General features: G+C 45.7%; 1 protein-coding gene across 9 annotated transcripts in view; it reads left to right on the top strand.

The window, feature by feature from the left end:
- The window catches only part of Med13l (mediator complex subunit 13L), a 196681-nt gene that overhangs the window by 77241 nt on the left and 94958 nt on the right, over positions 1-24482 (top strand). The window contains exon 1 of one of the 9 annotated variants that reach the window (XM_087578970.1): positions 12602-13127. The exons of the other annotated variants lie outside the window; for them this stretch is intronic. Within the exon in view, the coding sequence (XP_087435096.1) occupies positions 13118-13127 (10 nt within the window). The 5' untranslated portion in view covers positions 12602-13117. Of the gene's footprint in view, positions 1-12601; positions 13128-24482 lie in introns of those variants that run through there. 9 annotated transcript variants of the gene reach the window in all.

Here is a 24482-nt window from a genome sequence, read left to right as displayed (position 1 = left end):
AGTGTATGGTGATAGTGTACGGTGATAGTGTATCGTGATAGTGTACGGTGATAGTATATGGTGTATAGTGTATGGTGTATGGTGATAGTATATGGTGATAGTGTATGGTGTATGGTGATAGTGTATAGTGATAGTGTATGGTGTATGGTGATAGTGTATAGTGATAGTGTATGGTGTATGGTGATAGTGTATAGTGATAGTGTATGGTGTATGGTGATAGTGTATGGTGATAGTGTACGGTGATAGTGTACGGTGATAGTGTATCGTGATAGTGTACGGTGATAGTATATGGTGTATAGTGTATGGTGTATGGTGATAGTATATGGTGATAGTGTATGGTGTATGGTGATAGTGTATAGTGATAGTGTATGGTGTATGGTGATAGTGTATAGTGATAGTGTATGGTGTATGGTGATAGTGTATGGTGATAGTGTATGGTGATAGTGTATGGTGATAGTGTATGGTGTATGGTGATAGTGTATAGTGATAGTGTATGGTGTATGGTGATAGTATATGGTGATAGTGTACGGTAAATAGTGTATGGTGAATAGTGTAGTATACAGAGAATAGTGTATAGTAGTGTATAGTGACTAGTGGATAGTGGATATTATGTAGTGCATAGTGTACAGTATATATTGTATAGGATGGGTAGTGCATGCTGTATAGAGAATATTGTGTAGGATATAGATGGCCATAGTCCATCTCCCAGATTTCATCCTTGCCCTGTACCTCTGATCCGTGTGGTGTTCTGTGGGTTTAGTGTCTGCCACTTGTACCCAGCGGCTCCCCATCTTTCACTCTGTAACATCCCTCACTCTTTAACACTTTGTCTGCTGTCCCGTGTGTCAGACCTCTCTCCACCCAGGGGTCTACTTCATGCTGACTTCATGCTGAGGGCTCAGTGTTGACGCTGTGTCTTTCAAAACAGCGAGTATTTCACCTGTTCTGTGAGAACGCAGATTGATGTGTGAAGATGTGGGTTCTGAAGAGGAGCCTTGTCCTCTGCCTGCACTGAAGGCCGGCATCGTTCTTGCTGAGAGCATGTGCTCAGCTGCTCACCGACACGGGTATACGAGGATGCTCATACCCCTGTGCTGCAGTTTGTTCGCACTGCAGCAGAAGGAAGACCCTACCCCCTTTGTGCTTGTTTTGAGGATGGAGCATAGATCTTTTAGGAGTTGAGAAAGAAGCAGGTTAGCAGGGGGAAGAGTACTGGTGGAGCCTTCTCACTGGGCTTGCTTCCCTCATGTGTGCAGTAGATCCTGACAGGGGCTGGGCGGTCTGTGATGGATGGATGTTCCTCTCAGGGTTAGTCCAGTCAGTACTTCAGAGTATAAGGTGGACAGCACAGGCTGCTAAGGAAGAGAGCACTTAGGAAGGCAGGTGGAGGAACGGAAGAAAAGCACGTCCCTTTGACTTATGTTGGGGAGGGTGTTGGTGCTGGGCAGCCTGGGTTCTTAGGCTACAGCTCATGTGCTGTGATACAGTCCCCAAGCTGATGGAACTCTCAGACCTGTAAGGCTTCTTAGTGTCCCCAGGCTTGGAGCCATGCCACATGTCCTCGTTTCAGCCACTGGGGGAGGAACGAGGGCTGCTTGGTTTCACAGTGCTGCTTGGTAGATGTGTCTGATAGAAGTTAAGGGACACGGGCTGGTCATTTATATTGCAGCCTGGAGGGAACATGAAATAAGATATTCTAATCGTATTTACAGAATGCTTCGTACAGTTGAGCACAGGACCTTCCTGGGCATGCTGCCACTCACTGTACAGTGCTGCCTGCTGTGTGTGATGGTGCCACCAGCCATCCAGCTAACCAACCACACTGCTGCCCACAAACACGTGTGGAATAAGGGGCGCCTGCTGGCATTGGACTTTTGTATCTTGAAGGAGACTAGACAGACGGCAGCGACCGTCGTGCAAATGGATGCAGGAAGAGCTCCCCAGGATTAAGTCTCAAGTTTGGGCTTTTTCAAAACTTTTTTATTTATTATTTTCAAGAGACTGAGGGTCTGCTATATTGAAGCCCAAGCCGACTTTAAGCTTGTGACAATTCTCCTGCCTCATCCTTTCAAGTGCTAAGATTGCACAGTGCCCCCTCCCCCATGCCCAGCATAAGCATTTCTCTTTAAACTTTTCTTAGTTGTCCACTTAATGTTGTGATGCTTAAAAATCTGGAAGGTCCTTAAACTTGACCCTGACCCTTGACTTTGGGGTAAATACCACTTTTAACAGACTCAGCTTCCTCTCAGATGTACTGCATTTCATTCGGAATCCAAGGTTCTGTGTTTATCCTGCCCTACCCCATTTCCTTCTGGCAGTTACATTGGAAATGAAATGACACCTTGATGGATGTGCTCATGCCTTACATTCGGCAGTGAAACCCGCACGTCATAGTTTATCCTTGCTGGAGACAGTCATCAGACGGGTGGGGAAATATTTAGTCTGCTTGCATACACTTAGTAAAAGTTGGTGACTGAACTGTACCATGTTGCTAAGAGCAGCAGAGTTAAAGAATGTCACACTTCTGGAGAGTAAAATCATGATATTTATAACAGAATGAGTTTTATGAAAAATAAAGGTTTAAGAAAAAAGGGGAGGGTAGAATGAGTGGTCTGTAGGAGCAGTGGACTGTGTTCAGACGTTTCTCACGTGTTGAGTTAAGGGAAAACTGAGTGAGGACTTCTGTGGGCGGCATGGGAATGGTATTTCCTTCTAGCCCCTCCCACTTGTTCTGGCCATTGAGGTAGGTGACGCTCCAGTACTTGTGTATCTCTTGTCGCTGTGCTCTGGGAGAATGGCCACATGGAAGCTAGAACCTCTGGGTCCACTACTTTCCTTTTGGGTTCTGCTTCCAGGATTCAAGTGTGGGAAAAACAGTGTTAAAAACTAGCTAGCACCTATTCTGAGGATGCGCGTGCTTCATCCCTCTAAGGATGGAGCTTTTACATGGCGTGGTGTTTCTCTTGTAGTCAGTGTATGAATAATTAAAGATGCTGTAAATACAGAGCACACGGTCTCATTATGGTAAACACTGTGTGCTGCTCTATAAAGAACTTTGGTATCCAGGCTAAAGGATACATGTATTTATGTTTTTATATCTTGAAGAACAGATAAATTTCCATGAATAACATATGTAAAGAACGCCCTTCATCAAAACTGTCTAGAGAGAGAGAAACCTTTGGGGAGAAGCAGAATAAAAGCAAGGGCTGGGGGTGGGAGGGTATGGTTGTGCTCAAAGACTGCTAACTTGAATGAAATGCTCTCCTACTGTACAGCACTGAGTGGGATGGACATGGACCGAGGGCAGGAGATAGAGTAGAACCAGATTTGTGTCCCTTTCATACTCTTTGTCCTTCTTCTTCCCTCAGAGTTAAGTGTGAGCTAGATACTCGGGGGTGATGGTATGTGGCAAATGCTTTGTTTGTATGGACTTTTTTCTTACCAACCAAGCAACCAACCAGTGAATGAAATAATTTCTAGTCAGCCCAGAGATATGCCCCTAAATGGTTATCCAACATCAGTTGCTCAGCCTTTAAGTTGTATGCATGATAGATGGAATTAGCTAGATGTTGACACTAACTGAACTGAACAGGCTGTACTTATTTACTTAGGCATCAAAGAAAAGAGGCCGTGACTTTGATAGGGAGGAGCACAAGAGAGCAGGGGAGTCCATGCTAAGGGAGGGAGGCAGGAAAGGGAAGGACCGGAAACGATGGATACTCTAGTGTCAAAAAAAGGTAAAATTTTCTTCTCTTTTTTCCCCTCCATCTTTATTAACTAAAATTTTCTTTAAAAGGAAAAAAATCCATTAACTAGCAGTAACTTTAATGTTCGATGTTTAGTAGTGGGCTCTAGAATCCGATTGTCTGAATTGATCTTGGTAATAACAGCATCGTAGCCCCTAGCACATTGCGGGTATGAGAACCCACTGGTAAGAGGGTCATTCAGTAATTAACTCACAGGCTTTGGAGCCACACCATGGTTACAGCCCCGCTCTTAGTTCTCAGCTGTAGCCAGGAGTCTGCTCACTTTCCAGGTGGGGATTTCCAGTACTGCATTGAGTGTGAGGGCTACTTGAGTTCACACTTGGAACACACTTTGCTTGGCACAGCACTTAACTCCTAGACAGTTCACCGTGTATAAGCTGCCGTTAATGTTGTAGTGGTTCTGCCCCTGCTGCAAGAGCAGCCGTGGCCTTTGTCGTTAAAACTCCGGTGCAGGAGTGTCCCCTACCCCCACACTGCTATGCATTAGGTCCTTCTTTACTTCCTGTTCTGTTTAACGCTTTATTCCTATCGAGTGCCCCAGTCCCACTAGTCTCCGCCCTCTGCCCTTGCAACCTTCCCCCCAAAAGAAAATAAGAAACACACTAACAAAAATATAAACAAAACAAAACCTAGAGAACCCCTCCATGTGCACACAAGTGTGTCACAGTTTTGTGCCTTTTATCTGAATGTCGTCAACTTGTGATGAAAAGAAACTCTGAGGCTCCGGTGCAGGTAAGACGGTCATTGTGCTTATGGGGAAACATCCTAAGTTCAAGGAGAAAAATCAGACCAGGTGCGCTTTTGCAAGTTTAGCTTAGGGGAGTTTTGTTCTTTTTGGTTCCCAAGTCTCTTGCTGTAAGACAGTGTGTAAGTGCAGAGCAGATTGTCACCTGTGTCCTGTGGGAGGTGCTCTTAGGAATTAGCTCTCACTTATGGGAGGATGAGTATGGCCCACTCTTGGCCTTTACTCTGCGGCAGTAGCTCCTGTTGGTGGCATGCTGTGTGAGTGGCTTGCTGTGGTGACGGTGGCAGGGGTGCTGATGGTCAGGATCGGTGTGTGTGAGTGTGTGCTGCACAGGGGCTGCATGGAGCGGCGCTCTGGGCACATGGGCACGTGCTGCTGCAGAAAGGCCAGTGTTCTGTGTGTCCAGCCAGATGGCTCGCTTGCATTGTACAAAGAGGAGAGAGGCGGGCACTTTGATCCAGTTGCTTCACCTTCTCTAGCAGACTGTTAATAATAGTTACATCTCTTCTTATTACTGCGTGACCTCACTGTTCTCAACAACCAGACAAATGTCATAGACGGACAGAGCTTGTACTGTTCATTGTCAGTTTAAACAAAATAAGATACAACATCTATGATTCAATTTCTTAAAAATAATTAAAAACAGCCTTTCAACAACAAAACCAAAGAAGAGCAAAGCTTACCCATGTCCACAACACGCAGGTTCCACAGAATCAAAATCTTCACTGTTCTTTTAAATGTCCTTCATGGGAACGTCAAGTTCCTGAGAACGTCCGCACTGTGCGCGGTTACCTGGAACAGCTGGCATGGCACTGTGCTTCCTCCCCCCCCACCCCTTCTCTCTGGAAAGTCTTAGAGCAAAGCCCATAAACCGCATTCTCTGTAGAAACGAAGGCGGGGCTGGACGCACAGCTCAGAGAGCCTCGTGGAGAAGCAGAGCCCAGGGAGGTCTTCACAGATGCTTGCAGCTCCGCCTCCAGGAATCTGATGCACGCTTGCTGTGCGAGTGCACACACGCGGACACACACACACACACACACACACACACACACACACACACACACCTTCATTCTATGCCATTGACTGACAACAGGACACTTCCTAATACTAGCTTCAGACTTTCTTTTGGTAACTTCTTTTGAATTTGTTGAGCTGCCTTTATTTCCTTCCTCTCCCCCAGGTTTTCATTTCAGTTGGGCTTTTAACTAAAAAAAGAAGTGTGTATGTGCGCCTGATAAAGGTCATTTCTTTGGTCCACACCCGCTGTACAGCTGAGAATGACCTTGAATTCTTTTTTTGTTTGTTCGTTTTTTCCTTTTTTTTCCCTGTTTTTCGGAGCTGGGGACCGAACCCAGGGCCTTGCGCCTGCTAGGCAAGTGCTCTACCACTGAGCTAAATCCCCAACTCCGACCTTGAACTCTTGATCCTCTCCGGCCCATGTGACCTAAGTGCTGTGATTATAGGCATGCCCACTCTACATGCGTGCGTGCATGCATGCGTATGTTTGTAGCAGGTCCTCTCATTCAGTCTTTCCCGTTAAGCCCCTCTGCCCTGGGAGCCAGTGTAGGAAGCAGGTCAGCAAAGGTAAGAGGTAAGCTACCTATGTGTTCTGCACGCTGTGCCCTTTAGGAGACTACCGGAAGACAGGACTTGACACTCTACCTATCTCTGACAAAGCAAAATCCAGGAATAATATCTTTATAATATCTTTTTAGCAGGCTATGAGATGTTGCTGCTATTAAAGTTTGTTTAGAAATGGAAACAATAACATAATTGTACTATACCATAACTATAATAAAATAATCTCAAACTGTGTAAAAATTATATATAGTTTTATTTGACAGGGGTTTAGTGAGTATTTGCTTTTTACCAAAGTGTTTTGAGTCTTTATATAGCAGTTATATCTGCAGAGAAGTTTAAATTCAGTAATAGGAAGAAAAGAGAGATGGAGGGAAGAGGAGAGGAAAAGCAAGAGACAGCTCCCGTATGAGGCAAAGGCATACTGACATAATGTGGACGCAACCAGCCCTGCAGGCCGCAGGCAGTACAGACGCGGAGGGCCTGGGAAGGAGAGGGTCAGTGCTGACTGGATTCATAGGGCAGCAAGAGGGGCAGCAGGTGAATGCCAGGGCAGTAAGTGGGGAAGCTGAGGCTGGCTGGGGAAGTGGAAGTGCATTGTCAGCCAGGTGCTGACCAGGAGCCTGAGTGCCACACTGCAGGTCACCTGAACAGCCAAGGGCTCTTCCTGACAAGGCTCACAACACCGCTTCCCCATGACTCCTGTAGCCAATGCTGCTATCACTTCCCCCTGAAGACACCAAGTGCTTCCTTCTGGCTTTTTAACTCTGCTGGAGACTCTCCTGCACATAGGTTGGTTGTTACGTGGTTGTTGCTCTGTGTCAGGATTCATAATATCTATTTTTCTGAAGGCCATGCATAAACCTTGACAAAAGAGTATAATTCCAGTCAGCAAGACAGAGGAGTCTCCACACAAATGAGCACCTCCCCTCCTCCAAGATTTCTCTGTGTGGTCCTTGCTATGCAGCTCAGGCAGTCCTAGAACTCAGGGATTAAAGGATGTGCCACCAAGCCTGGGTTCATAAAACCTTTTGTAGTATCATTTATCGAAGAAGCAATGGAAAGACAGTATGCTAAGAAATATTTGTGTCTACAGCATTTAACAGATTTTACACTTCTATGTTTAAGGCATCATTGGTCTGAACCAGTTATGTTTGAAAATAGACTTCCTCACGAGGACCTTAGACACATCCTCTTCAGCAGCTAAATCTCTTTTCACTGACTTTGGCTGTTGCAAACCTAGTTAAGATGAAGTGTGAGCAGAGACTCACTTGAAATTCCCCATAGTTCTATTTTTTTTGGTAAATAGCAGTTCCGTGATAGCCCTCAGTGAGTGAGACAGAGGGACACAGTGCTGAGGTCCTGTTAGGGAGACTTCTGTGCACTCACTCTGACCCTCAGAATTGAGATCTGATAGGTCACATTGGAAAGAAGGCACAGCATTGGGAAGAAGGAATTGGGTGTGGGGCAGCCTAAGGCCATGCATCTGGGAAGCAGGAGGCCTCTTTGCAGTGTAGACTCAGCCAGCTCAGGATGGATGCTCTCTCCATTCTCAGAGCTTCAGCAATAAGGATGGAATGACAGTGATCTCAAGTAGTGGCACAAGGAGAAGGCCTCACAGCTCAGGACAGGAATACCTGGTTAGAGATGTGGACCTGAGTTGTGGAGGCCATGGCCAAGCGCCCAGGATCCTGGTGGAGCAGCAGGTAGCATCTAGCAGTTAGCAAGGGAGGCCTGAGGAAGTTCAGGCCTGCTTATGGGAGAATGCTAGTTTGGATGATGTCTAGCTTCCTCAGCCACTGTGCTTTAGAAATGTTGCTTTCCAAAATGATGACAAGCTGTAGATGTTAACTGGAAGGAAGGTAGCAATGGTGTGCTTTCTGCCATCTTGGATTTGCTTTCCAATACTCTGTTGTAATTAAATGTGCAGAAGAAGGTCCGCTCTGGCTTTAGGCAGACGGAAGAGGACTCGATGCTGGGCGGCTTGTTGCATGATATGTGAAGTTAATGTCCAGTGACACGGCCTGCATGGTCAGCCAGAAAAGAGATTTGGCTCAGGGCCATCTTGGTATCGCAGCGATCTCCATGTCTACCCGGATTCCAATTAGGTCTCTGCAGAGTTTTCTTGTAGTTAGAGCAGCCCTTTTGACATGTGTGCCTTTCTTAAACACATGCACTTGGGCTTATCTCTCTACAGCCTAATATAGGGAGGATGAATCCATCCATTTCTGACACTTCTATTGTCAATAAGTATTTTTGTAACTTTTAAATTCTAACCTCTGCCTGTATTTGCCTACATGCCACACCATGATGTGGAGATCAGAGAACAGTGAGTGTGGGAGCTGGCTCTGTCTCTCCTCCTCAGACTCTGTGCACCCCTGCTTCCGAGCCCTCTGAGTTTTGTGGTTTGATCACTCATTTATGAGATGCATTTGCTTGCCACCTAGCTCTAGACACCGAGGGGCCATGGGAAGGGAAGTGTAGCGTGTGACTCTTGTGAGACCGAGCTCAGTGTCTGTCGTGGCTTTCTTGGTGTCTTTGTTACTGCTCTTGGTCTGCTGTGGCTCACATATGTCCTTTAGCATTTCTCAGTCCCCTTTTCTGTCCCTAGGGACTTCTCGTGGCCTGATTTCATGCTAGAGGACTGGGCGGTGAGCTGCTAACGTTTTCACAGACACTGACTGACACCTTTATGTTACTTGCTTGTTGAGTCACAAACTGACCTTTGGGGCCCAGTGCTCATTGTAAATGAGGATTAGAAAGTGAAAGTGAACAGCCCGCCCCCCCCCCCCCCCCCAAATGTGTGAGGTAAAGTTAGTTACACTCTTAAAGCAGACGGAAATTCTAGAGCCCTGTAGACAAATGTTAGTCAGGAAGTGAGGGTTAGCTCACCTATATCCAAAGAATGTGAGGAGAGTTCTGGAAAACAAGAACAGGGGACTCTGGATGGAGGCGGGGCAGCTCTTCCACACATGCTGCACAATTCACCAGCAAAGTTTGTTGGGTGGGAGCAAAGAGAGAAGACAACCTGGAGCAGAGAGTGCAGGTGTGGAAACCCCCTCACCATTCTTCTTTCAAAAGACTAAAATCAAAAGACGTTACTTCTTCAGACATAAACAAGTTAGCAAGTTAGTCTGCGTGATGGACTTCTGACCCATCTCCCTCTCCTTTGTTCACAGTGGAGGTTACTGTGTAAATTGTGTCCTTTCAAACTGTTCCCCTTTCTGAGCCAATGGCTCTCTTCATTTTATAGCAGCAGTAAAGTTTATGAGGAAGACCACCAGCACCAGTTATGTAATTGGTTTTAAATTCCATAGTGATGCATTAAGTAGAATCAGAGTGATAGTGTTGGAGAATTGTTTGCACACAATGAGTAAGTCAAGAATTACTGTACTTCATTACAGTTTTGTTCTGAACTTTCGTGTAAATGAATGAACGTGTGCATACATTGTGGTGTTTATGAGTGAATGAAAATGAGGGACTAACATTCAAATCATTGTTAGCTGCTTGGAATAAAGCCCATCTTTTAACAGTATGTTTAATAATTCATTTATCTCAAACTGCTCCTAATAATTAGGTAGTTTCTTCTATCAAGGAATCAACCCCCTTTTTTTTAAGGACTACAAAAATTAGCACACACTGTTAAAAACTGCTTGGACATTGTAAGAATTCACATAAGAAATATAAGTCCCTTGTTTCTGTAAAGGGACAGCCTTACAGTCGGGCTGTTGACAGTTACGCTCTAGCAGAGGAAGGACAGTAAGCACCTATCACTGCTGTCCGGTGCTCCTGGGCTGCTGTGGCTGGGTTGTGCACTTCAGCTGCTCTGTGGCTATGCTGAGAGCCAGAGAGAGCGTGGACCTGCAGCCATATTTATGGGCATGACAGTGACACACACACTTTAAAAATGGTTGGCTTTTGGTAAGGTTAATAGAAACACCAAATCAGTATTTCCATCTTTTTTTTTTTTTATTTAAGATTTATCTATTTCATGTATGTGAGTGCACTGTTGCTGTCTTCAGACACCAGAAGAGGACATCAGACCCCATTACAGATGGGTGTGAGCCACCATGTGGTTTCTGGGATTTGAACTCAGGACCTCTGGAAGAGCAGTCAGTGCTCTTAACCACTAAACTGTCTCTCCAGCCCAGTAGTTTCACATTTTATTATTATTGATAAGCTACACTCTGATGACTATGATAGCATGGAGCTATTTGGTTATTTCTCTGTTTCAGACTCAATATTGTATTCATCTGGCGCAGAACAGAAGATTCTTAGTTGGATATAATTCTGCCTAGTAAATTGCCAAGTATAACAAGCCAAATGGTGGGTTAGTTTTTTTTTTTGGTTGTTTGTTTTGGTATTAAAAACACTATCAGTGCTTTACAGTGTGGCTTTTGGAACAGAAGAGCAAAGCTTTTGCTGTGTCTCGAGTTGACCAAATTTTCACCATCACCTGACTGACTCATACACTGGACCAGTGACTCTTAGTTGGTATGTAGTCCGTACCTTCTGCCTGTCGGCTAAGTGAACAAGTGGTCATTCCTTGGTATCACAGGGCATCCTAGAATGTCCACATGGACACCAGGATCCAAGAATGCTCAAGACTGGTCAGAAATGGCCAGCATCTGTAGCCATCCTGCTGTTCTGTGTACTTGATTATCTCTGTGTTACTCCGACCCCTAACTCCGTGCAGATGCTGGCTGGACGGTTGTACCGCACGTTCCACCCAGTCACTCCCGCACCCCAGTACTTTGAGTTTGTAGTCAGTTGACTGCTTCTGTGGGCAGGGACATTCCTGCCCTTCTGGCTTCGAGCTGTGTTTATTGGTCTCACGTCTTTAGAAACTGTAGTCGTGCCAACATAAGCATTTGAAAGGTACTTGTTCTTGTATAGACAAATATTTGTTTCCCTTCTTGTCTACACTTAGACTCCCCCCCACCCTTTTTGAGTCAAGACTATTTAGAGCATGTTATCAAGATCTTAAACACGAGTTGCCAGCCAATTTTTAAAGCTTTCTTTTCAGAAATAGAAAAGAATTTGAGTTTTCTGCTATTTCTTGATAGTGATGGCTGAGTGTGTGGAACATGCTGCTAAAACTTTTACTTCATGTGTAGAAGTGTTATTTTTGTAACCTCAGTCAGCTTAGACTAACACAACATCCAGGGGCTGCTGTATGCCATGACCTACAGCAGCTATGTAGCTTCTTGGCACTGGAAGAGATTTTTAATGATGAACCAGGCCAGGCATCAATCTGGCGTGGACTTGGTTTTAAAAAATCTCTTGTTGGGCTGGAGAGATGCTCAGTGGTTAAGAGGACCTGAGTTAAATTCCCAGCAACCACATGGTGGCTCACAACCATCTGTAATGGGATCTGATGCCCTCTTCTGGTGTGTCTGAAGACAGCGACAGTGTATTCACATACATAAAGTAAACAGACAATATCTTTAAAGAAATCTGTTGTAACTTGTCTTCTAGTCTGTGACGAGGAAATCACTGTGTGCATACATGTACATGTGTGTGTACAATGATGCACATAGACATTAACTTCAAACTGTGTTCAAGGTCCCCACCTGCCATTTGTCTGTCTGGTTGATTAACCATCAGGTATAGCTGAGCTGAACCCCTTGTCTCCTCTGGGTGGCACTGTGTCTCTTAGAACTTCTGGCTGCCCTGTTGGATGTCGTAAAGGAGTTGCATTAGAAAGTGATGGACCCGTTACAGTGTCAGGAGCCTTGTAGTGCAGTTACCTTGGGAAAGGGGGTGGAGGAAGTGGAGGTCTGTGGAGCGGGAAGGCTGGTGCAGTGCTGGAGTGCAGCTGGAAGTTGCAGGGTGACGATGGATGCTGATGGATGCTGATGGATTGATGGAGTGAGGATTACACATTGACTGTGTTAACATATGCAGAGAGCCGGCTGCAGGCTCAGTGCGCAGACCATTTAGTTTAGCAAAAGCAAAAAGCCCACAGACTTTTTTGGGAATGTTTACTTCTGCCAGGGACACTGTCTTGAAGTGCCTCTGCTCACTGCCTTTGTTAATCCTTGAAAATCCTCCAGGAAGCAGCTAGGGCTTCAGAGACTGCAGTGTTGTCCTCTTTTTACTGCACAATCCTGTCTTTCCAGTCACCTTTGGCCAGCTTTATGCTACATGGTGTCCTGAGTACTGTGATAAGATCCCATGTTGCCTTTTGCCCAGTACTCACAGTGTACACTACGTGCTTACTAGTAGGTAGGTTTAAGGGATATTGAAATGCTTTCGCTCAAATGACTCAGTCCGCAAAGATGTTAAGGATGTTGTTCCATTACAGGGTGAGCAACCCTAATGTGATAAGTCCTAGAGCTGTTCATCATGTAAAATCCATACCCAAGTCTCGATAGCCCTGACTCAGACACCCGTGTCTCCAAGCACTGCTGATAAAGGATAGGCCACCCGCTTAGTACTGTGTGATCTGTGCCTAGTCAGAATGTGCACATTCACGCACGCACGCACGCACGCACGCACGCACGCACGCACGCACACATGAGAATACATTGAGCTGGGTTGGTAGAACGCATACTAAGGCTGATCCCCAAAACTGTATAAAACGGGTACCCTCTTGTAATCCCAGCAGGCAGGAGGATGAGAAGCTCAAGGCCATCTTCAGCTACACAGTAAGTTCCAACCCAGCCTGGACCACAGGAAACGTTGTTTCACGTAGTAAAACAAGGGCCTGCTGAGGTGGCTCCAGCTGTTAAGAACGCTGGCTTGGGGTTGGGGATTTAGCTCAGTGGTAGAGCGCTTGCCTAGCAAGTGCAAGGCCCTGGGTCCGGTCCCCAGCTCCGAAAAAAAAAAAAAAAAAAAAAAAAAAAGAGAATACTTTGAGCTTATGAAGATACCTGCACTGTGAACCACCTCTTAGGTGGTTTGTTTCTTCTTCAAATAAGAGGACTACTGGACTTCTTCTTGGTGATAAGTGACCTTGTGGAGTGCTTGGCTGAGTTGATATTAACACAGGATTTCTTCTGACGGTGCCTTGGACAGAACTTCCATGTTTCGGGGTAGGTGTTTTCATTTTAGGACAAGAATAATCACCCAGAATTACAGAAGAGGCTGCCAAAGTCATTGCCAGGGGTTTTGGGACAGTTAAGGAAAAGCAGAGGGAAATGTGGGCCACTGGGCCACTGAGTCTGTGTTCTCAGCAGATAAGATGGTGCTGTCCCTGGTGTTGTGACTCTGGCTTAGGTTGAACACCCCCTGCCCCCAAGCCGATGTTAGTGTGAGCACATCTGAGCAGAGCATGGAGCCCTTGTAGCAGTAAGCTACCAAACTCACCAATCAGGTGTCTTCATGTGCAGTGCTTGGTACCCAAGAGAATGGGCAAAGATAACCCTGTGTTGTGCAGGCTCCGCTGCCCAGTCCACCTGGCTTCTATTAACTTCTGCAGCATTGGCTGAATAATTGGGATTTGAAGGAAAGTATATGTGTGTGGTCCCTGAGAGCCAATCAATAACCTGCTTTTATAAAGGAACAAGTTACTCTGATTTTCTTCTTGTTTGAAAATAGTCTGTGTGTATTCATACAGTTTAGTATTTGTAACTTTTACAAACCATCTGTGACCAACCCTCAGGAGAGATAGCAAACCAAAGAGTGTATTGGTCCTGTTATTGCTGTGTCTGCCCTGTGGTTTGTTTTCATTCTCTTCTCCCTGCCCCTAGCCCTTACCCCCACATGTAATGATGTTTATAAATCTAATGCAAGCCACAAAGTCACTTAGTGCACAATTTGGTTGAAGTATATTAGAGGAAATATGTCCCAGAGAATCATGCACATGAGCCTGTCCCACGGGGGAAGTGTAAATCTGTTAACATCAGCAGCTCTGAGGACACTCAGAACACCTAAATGGGTAGGCTTAGAGCATTGCTTATGCTGCCCATCGCAGTTTACAGTTAATTTCCAGTTGGTGACTAGAACATGACCCGTGACCCATCCACACCTGTCCACAGACGCCCAGGAATGAAGCATGCCCATGTCCTGCACTCCTGCTGATTGTTTCCTTTCAGTTACCTTGTGCCCAGCAGACAGTTTCAGAGTAGATCCGGGCTCTGTGTGCACGAAGGGAAGCGTGCTAGCTTTATTTTCAGTGTGGATCGATGTGCCAGAGTGACACTTTCCTTACTCACTCTGGCACTGAGGGAGAGAGGAAAACAGCGCTCATTAAATCTGTCTTCAGTCTTTTGCCAAAACCCAAACCAACCCAAAAATGAACTTTCTCTGGGCTTGGAGTGTAGCTCAGTTGGTAGAGTGCTTGCCTGCCGTGCACAGCATCCTAGGATCCATGTTTAGCTTCACAGAACCAAGTGTGGTGGTGCACAGCCCAGCATTCTGGAGGTAGAGATAGGATCAGGAGGTAGGGTGCCATCTTCACTTGTGAATGGAGTTTCAGACCAACCTAGGCTATGTGAGAACCCTTCTTCAAGCAAGCAAGCAAGCAAGCAAGCAAGCAGACCCCAAGCCCTTCTCCAAATTCTTTTGCAAGATTCTCTTTGAAGCATATTCCCAGTATGAGAAAGCAGACACTCAAGTGCATGGCCTTAGAGCCAGCCGTCCCTTCATGTACTCAGGAGATGCTTTATCAGTGATCCTCTAGGAAGCTCATGGTGATCATAGCCCAGTGGGACTGTGGGCATTTAGAGAGGTACTATATGCTCAGAATGTCACTATTGTCATCTCTTGTCAAGTGCTTGCTCTGCTAACCGCAAACAGAACAGAGAATGGACTAGGTGAGAGAAGGTTGTAATCAGTGGTTAGCTATTAGCAGCTTATGTCCAGAGTTTAGCCTTCAGTGCTGATCTTAGACTCAAATGGCTCAGAACAGACCTGTTCATTCTAAAGTAGAATTCTGAAGTAGTCTGAACCCACACAGCCTGCCACCAGATGAGATAATATGTTAGCCGACAAATAAAAGCCCGTTTGTGTGAGTGTGAAGGACCCGTTTAGATGTTTGTACTTCCAATAAAGACTTGGTAAAGATAGTTCTTTTTTGAAAAAAAAAAACAAAAACCCAGAATATTCCAGTATGTGATGATCATGATGACAGGCTTGATTTAAATAAACATCGCTTTGAAAGCGTCATTTTGTTTTTATGTACACGGATATATGGATTGACCTTTAAAAAAAAACAAGGGACAGCAGTAGTTGGAACTTTTGGAGTAGGGTCTTGCTCCGAAGCTCAGGTACTCTTGAACTCCTGTAGTCACATTCTGGCCAGCCTCAAGCAGCTACATTCCTATTTCTATACGTACTTGTTTGATAAGGGGAAACATTTGCGCACATGTGTTTGAGTGCCACCGTTCAAAGCACTGGGGATAAAGCCAAATGAAAGTCTGAATAAAGAAGTCAGCCTCAGGGCATAAAGTGTGTGGTGCTGGAGGGCGGAGTGGGGAGTGGAGTGCACGGCTATGATTGCCATTCTGAACTTTCCGGTAGTCAGCGAGGCACTGCAAGGTTAGCACACAGCACTCAGTGTGCTTCAGGAAGAGAGGACAGCTGCCACAGAGGCTAGTATGTCTAACGTAGGCAGAAGAGGCACGGGCTGCCTGTCAGGAGACAGTTCAGTGAGCTGCCATGAGCTGGAAGTGTTGGGAGGGCTCCAGGTGGAGGAATTGGGAAACTTCAGTCACCAGGCAGGGTGATGCTGGTGAGGGACATGTGGCCTCCTAAAGGTACATGTCAAGGATGCTGAGAAGCAGACATGGTCTATCTTGAAGATGCAGCTGGCTGTTTAGATGTAGGCTGGTACAGAAAACTTGCCACACTTACTGGTACTGGTCAGTCAGGTTGTTCTGTTTTGTTTTCCCTTTTATAGAAATAGTAATGTGAAAACCTGGTTACTAAGGGATAATTTTGTTTATATATTTTTTGTATGATAGCATTTCTATCTTTTTACATGTAAAGCTGTTTGTGTACCCTGTTTGTATGGGTCAGATTTCTACAAGTGAGAAAGGAGGCCTGTGCTACAGTGTGCTGCTGCCGCCACCTGATGTTTGGCGCCTGCCTTTCATGTGTGATCACAGCTGGCCATCCAGCCTCAATAGTAGCTTGAATACAGAATGTGAGCAAATTAATTGAGGTTTATTTAATTGCCCTCATATTAGGCTCCTGTATGGATCCTTAGCATGTTAATTGAATTGTATAGAAATAAGGTTGTGAGTTGAAGATTAATTTTATTGACATCTTGATCTCTATTAAATTGAGTTCAGTGGGTATGTGTTTGTTTTGATCAGCCCTATTGTCTGTGTTCTCACGGTTATTATGTTCTGATGGGGAGAGGACACATTCAAAACAGCACAGTAAACAAACAGGAAAACAGTTAGCAGACGAGGGGAGCAAACAGGACAGCAGACCTTGCCGTTCTGTAAGTGGAGCTGTGGTAGAATAGCAGAGCAGTGTGTGAGGGGATCAGATTGCACTGTGACGACTGGCAGCTACTGCTTCTGCTGGACGGGACGGGAAGGCTTCCTGTGGAGTCTGACTGCCCCAGTGTGGGAGATGCGTTTATTTAGGGAAGACGACTGCTCTGGAGGGTTCTGTTCTGGACTGCTTCTTGTGATCCTCTGTTTTCTGTGTTCCTTTTACCAGTGGGTTAGAGCCGAATAGGTTGGTTTGCTGTTCACTTCAAGACATGCCCTTTCTCAGGAAGCTTCTGTAACGAATATTGCGAGGAGCTGCATTTCAGAGGGATGAAGCAGTTTGGGCTCTACCTGTTGTGGTGTCGGATGCCTACCAGTGATGTCACTCTGGCTAGAGTACTAAGAGTCACTTGTGTTAAGAGGCAAGACCACCAGCTCCAAGACAGCATCAGGCCTCAGCAGGTGTTTCTCAGATGTCTGCGTGCCTTGAGTAATGTTCTGGGTGTTGGGCATGCAGCTTTGAGACAAAGCAGGGAAACTCAAGTTTTCAACAAGCGGTCATCTAAAGATCTGTCTCAGTGAGTTTGAGCTAAGCTGCATAGAGACCCAGGACTACATAGAGAGACACAGTGTCAAAAAGCAAAAAACAAAATCATTAAGAAAACACTCAAAAGTGTGTGTAGATTAACCATAGATACCCCTCTGCCTGTGAAGCCTGCCAGGGTAAGGTCTGTCTGTTCAGCAGGTAGCAGAGCATACCCATCAGGCTTTCCACTCTTCCCTGGTACTGCAGGAAGGAAAACAAGTGAAAAGACTTGTCTCCTATCTGAAGGAATGTGGTATCACGTGGGAAATATTTTTCAAAATAACACTTCATGATAATTGGACATAAGTTATCTAGTCTGATCATAATACTCCCCTTCCTCCTTTAAATTCTAAAGACACATCCTAGGCCAGAGATTTGGTTCATGACAGAGCCTCTCGGTCTCTGGTTCAGAATTGCTGTTTTAGTAAAAGAGAGTAGAACAAGGCAAGTACTGCTCCCACTGTTCTCTCCATCTTGTCACGTAGGTCAGTCTGGCAGATGACTTCTGAGGATATACCGATTACTTACAAAGTCATAATCAGCATTCACTGACGTAACCAGAGCTACCCTGGTGTCCACAGACAGTGTCTGTAGGAAGTCAGCAGCTCTGCTCTCTACCCACTGCACTGCTCTCCACCCACTGCACTGCTCACCGCCCACTGCACTGCTCTCCGCCCCCTGCACTGCTCTCCGCCCACTGCACTGCTCTCCGCCCCCTGCACTGCTCTCCGCCCACTGCACTGCTCTCCGCCCACTGCACTGCTCTCCGCCCACTGCACTGCTCTCCACCCACTGCACTGCTCAGCGCCCACTGCACTGCTCTCCACCCACTGCACTGCTCAGCGCCCACTGCACTGCTCTCCGCCCACTGCACTGCTCAGTCACAAGCCCCAGAGCTGGATGGAAGCAGATTTCCAGTTCTGTCTGCTTCTCCTGGACCAGAGTGTAGTGTGGAATCCCAGGAACCCCCAGAAGATTCTTGGGTCCTTCCTGTCCCTACCACCCACTGTCCTGTGTGCTGACTGCGTCAGCTCTGTGTCTCTGAGTTCCATCTTGTCACCTTTCTAAAGTGGCTCTACTAAAAGGGAGGGGCTTATAGTCTATCTCAAATTACGATTATACTCAAAAGTATCAACCATCTCAGAATATCATCTAAAATAATAAACCTTTCCCACACTGCCAAATTAAATTTATAATCCATTTATACACATCTATATTATACTTGATTAAAAATCACATATCCTGTTTTAAAACCTGTTGAAGAATCACAGAAATTTAATATAAATGAGAAAGTTTCAGACATTTGAGGACAGTTGTTACACTGATGTCGATGGTTCGGGAAGCACATCAGTCTTTTGTTTCTAAAAATTGTGTCTCTTCACCTCTGCCTCTCCAAAAAAGGGGAAGTTATCTGAGCTTTTACAGGTGTGGCCTCTAACTGATCTCCTGTCACAACAATGTGGAATGTGGATGAAAATCTCATCAGCCAATTCTACCACTGTGTGGTAGAACAACCGTGACTGATGGGACAGTGTGAACTGATAGTGACAAAGTGTCCTTCCTCGTTGACAGTAAATGGTAGTCCCTGGAGTTGGGCCTAGAATCAGTGCTGTGAGGGAAGGTGAACAAATGCATCTTCCTGGGTAACGAGGAGATTCACGTCATGGGGTGTGGCTCTGTGGTGGAGCATGTGTTGAACTCTGCGGCCCAGTACAGGGACACACACACCCCTGCTTACAACCCGAGGAACATGGAATCAGAGCTTCTCGCTTTTTGTTTCATGATGAGTGTTTTTCTTAGTGGAAGATTTTGTGTCTGTGCAGGCTGTCTTGTCCCTTTTCAGATGTGAGGAGAAGGGTGAGAGATGCAAAGTTTTTCCTGTTTGTGGCTGATCAGAGGGAGAGCAGGTGAAAGGCTGTTTAGGGGGCTTGAGTTAGGCCAGGGTGGTTGGCAGAGAAGGAACAGGGAGCAGCTCAAGAGAACTGTGGGTGGAGCCCCAGTAGGTGACGCTGGAGACAGAAGGCTGGTGTAGTTCTAGTAGGAGGAGAGGTCAGATGTCACTCAGGCTGCCTCATTTCGTGTTTTCTGCCTTGGTGTAGCTGGCAGGGCAGCACCAGTGCCCCCGGTGTTACTATGCCACACTTCTTGTTTACTGTACTCCTTCAGCTCCTTTCCAAGTGAGTGAGCGCTGTGGACAAGAGCTCAGAGCGGCCCGAGCTGCGTTTGTTCTGTGGCTGATGGCTCAGTGCGGTTGAGGCATCGCTACTGTGGCAGGACAGGACTGGGGCTGCAAGTTGGGTGCTTCTGGGTATGTTTCTTCTCTCTTTGAAGCACAGTTGATTAAAGTTTAAAAATTTTGGTATGTAATATGTAGAAAATTGTATGCAAAATAAATGAATTATTCAGCAACCTGATCTGTTCTGTCATATTATAGAAAATTCAAAAGCTTCCTGTTTGGTTCAGGTTAAATAGTCAGCACTAATGAAGTACTTGATTGGTGTAGTTTATAATAGCATAGCTAGTTTTTAAATCATGGGATAAAGAATTAGTATCATACACCAATTGACAGAAAATGTTGTCATGTGATTAGCCAGGTAATATAAGCTAATTATTTGGCAAATGCATTTTTTTTCTGCATGAAAAAAACATTTTAAATGCTGCTTAGATCCAGTTAGCTCCCCAAATGCCAGTTTAACCGCAGTGTTGGTTTGTGTTGTGGGCTTGTGAGATTGTAGAGGACCAGAGACTGATGCCACCGTGCACCTTGACAGTTCTGTGGGGTCAGAGCTGGAAAGACCTCCAGTGCGCATGACTCCAGCCAAGCAGCAGCGTCTTCCTAGCTTTCTGCCTTTCTGCCTTTCTGGACCTGGCTGTTCCCTGCGTTCCCCAGTGCGTTGTAAACTCATTTTCTTTGTATGCTCTTCCTATTTTTTAAAGTAAATCCTCTGTGGGTGCCTTCTTAGGGCTGCGTAACTTTAATTATTTTCAAGATGTCGTTTTAATGATGGTTCTTAAACACTTTAACCTCCTTTGTAGCCCACTACCCATCAGAGGATATGGGGGAGGTGGACCTGTTCAGAAAGGTTCTTTGGAACAACTCCATCTGTGTATGCTGTGGGAATCGGCAGTTCAGTTCACAGGTTAGCAGTGACAGCTTGGTCACTTACAGACACATGACAGATGGAGCAACAGTCCGGGTCGCTAGAGCCCAGAGAGCAAACAAGAGTCAGCAGCAGTGGTGCTGCCCAGCAGAGACAGCCAGGCCTCAACCTCCGCACAGGGCAGTAGGAGAGACCAGGAGTTCTCAGCTGTGCCTTAGGGAAACAAAGATCAGGGAAGACTCGACCCACAGCAGCTCTGTCAGCAAGCCAGGCTGCTTCTCCTCACCGTCCTATTTATACCCTCTAAGCATCACGTCTTCCATGCATCTCGCCTCAGCACGTTCGTCTTTCTCAGCTGACATCACTCTGCCAATCAGTCGGCTGAAGTCTGCAGAAGTGACAAGAAGCGGCAGCACTCCTCCAGAAGTGTTTTGGTGCATTTCTCTCTACGGAGTCCCCGAAAAATGCAGCTCAGCTACGCGATGTAAGGCAGGCCAATAGATGTGTGTTGTTAGTGAAGAATTCCTTGCCTCGTGTCCTTTCATGTGCTTGCTTTAGCAGAACATCCTTTCTCCTGTGCCTCCTTAGCTAAACATTCCTTCATGAGTCTGCCTTAGCCTTTCACCTGTGTCCACTTCATAATGAAACTTTCTTTCACATGTTTGCCCCAGCAAAACACCATCGAACCACTTTACAAAGAACGTTTCCACTTCAGGGCTTGGAGTGGTAGTCTCAGAAACTCTTTAACGTTATGACCTAAAATGGATGCAGCTGTGGCTAAGGCTACACTTTGCTACATGTAGCCGGGAATCCCAGCACTGTGGAGGCTGAGGCAGGATTTTGAGTTTGGGCCAGCATGAGCAGCAGAGAAAGGCAAAAGGAGAAACTGTGGCCTTAGCTCTTGGAATGGGGCAAGAATCAGATCTGGCTGCTGTGTTCTCCCTACTGGTCTCTACCCTCTTGACATGATGAAGTCAGGGAGGATTTCTGCCTACAACAGCATGAGCTAAGGAAACCCACCTTTTTCATTAAGTATTGAACCTAAGGTATTTTGTTCTGATAACAAAATAAGCTAACTCAATAGGAGAGTTACACATTCTTCCCCTTGAAGGTAAAGAGCAATAATTTGATTCTGCTTAGAGTCTTGTTGTAGCCAAACTGCAAGTTTGGAAGATTCGTAGCCAAATAGCAGTCAGTGTTCAGGTTGCTAGAATACATTTAAACCAAGAGTTTTGTGCATGTCTGTGTGTGTGTGTGTGTGTGTGTGTGTGTGTGTGTGCACGCACACGTATACACAGTGGCATCATATTTGATTACTGATAATTTTATTTTTTTCTAAAAAGACAGGAAGCCTATGAAAATGATTTGATTAGTTTTTTTGGGGGGGGTGTGGATATTCATGATTGTATACTATACAAAGGGACAAAGTAAAAGAGGAGCTTTGGCTATGTAGAGAGCAGAAATTGTGGCGCCTTGACTGATTCTGGATAACAATAGTACTTAGAGCCCCTCAGCAGTCATTGACTCTAAGTCCATTTAACAGCACATTGGAGGTGGGCTGTGGGTAGTTTAGTTTCTGACCTGGTGGCTATCATGTCCCAAAGCACGTGACAATGTAAAATTGTTCAAGTTTTGCTAGACTGGATAAAACAGGTGTGTTTGGTTCCACCTCACCACCCCCATGAAACTCTAGGCTTTGTGCTGGGGAGGAGGAAGAGGCCAAGCAGGGGTTTGAACTAAGGCCCCAATGCCTGCTGGGTTAGTACTGAGTCACAGTTTTTAAAAGATGCTTTTAAAAGTTATTATTAATTATTTGCATTAAATTTATTTATGTGTATGACTGTGCACCACATGAGTGTCAGGGGGTCAACCAGGGGTTGTGACCTGCCATGTATGGTGCTGGGAGCCCAACATGGGTCCTCTGTAAGAGCTGCAAGTGCTCCCAACCTCCCAACTGACTCTGCAGCCTCTAGAGTTGCTCCAGAGTTGGTTTGCTTGTTTTCTTTCTCTTTATTCTCCAGAAGCTGTTTTATGCCTACTGCACTCTTCATGTGTGTGAATTCTTTTTTGCTTTATAGCACATTCATGATGGAAAGTACAGTAATGTTACGGAAAGCCTAAAAAGTCATTGTTTTTTAAAAAGTTAATTACGTACATATTATCTTTAGAATGAACTTTCTACTCCTGCATCTACTGTGCTCATTTCCACACTCAGTCGTTCTTCCTGTTAAGTGCCAGTGTCTGCACAGACTGTGGCTAGCAGGCAGCACGCACGCCTGCTCCCACAAAGGGTGCAGCCCCACGGGTGTGGAAGGACTGTTCACTTTTGGAAGTAGCAGAACGACGGACTGTGCTTGCTGTCAGGGCCTCTGCTCTCACAGCAGGAACCTCTGTTCCTGATTGCATGCTGGGCCAAGTGATGAGTGGGTATAATTGTTCTGCATTCTGGTTTTTCTTCAAAGGAGTGTTTTTTAAATCCACATTAAAAAAGAGCTTGGAACAGTGTTTATGTAAATGAAAAGAAGCCATTTGCTAGGTGAGAGAGAGTGTAGTCAGAGGAAGATAAAGGAGATTAACACTGTGTCAACTGTCAGTCTCAGTTTTGGAGAGAGAAGCAGAAAAGAAAGGCCAATAGTGATGAGTTAAAGCATGACCAGAGTCTCCACTGTTTACAAGAACCGAGCGTGTGGGTGTGTTTACCTCAGGAGTCCCTCATCTGTGCTGTGGACTGCCTGCCACTGCACCTCCCCTCGGGGGAAGGCAGGGCATGCAGAGCAGACTGTGGTCTCTGAACCTTTTATTTGCGTTCTCTTTTCTTTTCCCCTCTCCTTTCTCTCCTCCCTTCTCTCTTCCATGTTATTTTTGCTACATTTGCTGTTTTAACCTGTCAGTTACAAAATAATTACTATGTCACCATGGCTGGCGGCTCATATAGGAGAAATCTGCCGTCTCTTAATCAAAGGTGATTACAGTTTTTCCTGTCTGTAAATGTGCTTGTTGAGTAACGGCAAGGCATTAGTCTCAGGCTGATGTGCGGATTGAAAGGCAGCAAGAGGCAGTGGCATTGTTATCTCCCCAGGCGTGGCTAATGAATCGCATTTCCCTGTTCTGCTGGTCACGCCAGACAGTGCCCTCTGCCAGGGCTAACCCTCCTGTAAAACGAACGCTCCCTAAGATTATTGCTGCAAGAACAGAAATGCTGGCCGAGCCAGGGTCGCCGAGCGCCAAGAGGACAGCTGCGCTCCACACAGATACTCACAGTGATAGCTCTGACAGAGGTTGGAGAGCTTCAGCGCAGAAGGCAAGTCGGGACCTATCCTGTCAGAATTTCAGTAGCAAGCGAGTGCGTGTTTATGTTTCAAAGCAGGTCTCCTCTGAAGTGAAGGAAAGAAATGGTTTTCATTTTTACTGTTTAATTGAGAGGACATTGAGACCCAGGGGTTGAGTCTTCTTGACTAACTCAGCCATTTTAGAGGAAGTTTATCTGAAGCATTGATGGATTGAAGTAAATCTGAAGCGTATGTGTGTGTCATATGTGTGTTGTATGTGTGCATGTCATATATGTGTGCATCCTGTACACCAACTACATGCATGCTTTTCATTAACAGTGAACATTCTCGATGCCTGGTTCATACCTGTAATCCTGAAATCTGGAAGCTGAAGCAATAGGATTTTCATGACTTTGAGGCTAGCCTGGGCTATACTGTGATATTCCAAACAAAGACACCCCTCCCCCCATTTATATCTCAGGCTGATCCTTTGTAATTTCTGAGCATGTGGTTGTTTAATAAACACCAGCCTAACTTAAGCTTAAGTGGTGTGTGCCCACAGAGGACAACTGGAGTCAATTGTGAGGCATAGACTGCCCTCCCAGGAGCCAGAGGTCTCTTCTAGGTGGGGCTGCCCTTCCAGACCCTTGTCCGTTTTTACATTAAAAGCTTAAGATAAAATGGTAATGCTCATTCTAACAGGCCTGGGGCCACGCTCGGGTTTGGAAGTCAGTGCAATGCGACACTTGACAATTTCTCTTTCAGCGTGAGCAATCACAGGGAAGAGGGACTGATTTCTGCACAGCTGTCTTCTGAAGGTCTTGCTCAGTGTATCCAGAAATCTAATTCTCTGGCCTCCTTTAGTTGAAAATTTACTGGCTTTACACAAGTCCTGTGATCCATTGAAATGCTAACGTGGGTCATGTCTCAGCTGCCACAGTGCTGAGCAAAAGCCTTCATTAAAATTCTGGTTATCCTGCAACTGTCAGAGGACCATGCTGTTAGAGGTTCCTGAGGAAGACTTTAGCCTGGTGAGATCGCATGTCAC

Source organism: Rattus norvegicus, chromosome 12 (genome assembly GCF_021556685.1).
Source record: "Rattus norvegicus strain SHRSP/BbbUtx chromosome 12, alternate assembly SHRSP_T2T, whole genome shotgun sequence".
Lineage (NCBI taxonomy): Eukaryota > Metazoa > Chordata > Mammalia > Rodentia > Muridae > Rattus > Rattus norvegicus.
The sequence above is the reverse complement of the archived record's forward strand: the minus strand, read 5'-3'. Positions and strand labels throughout refer to the sequence as shown.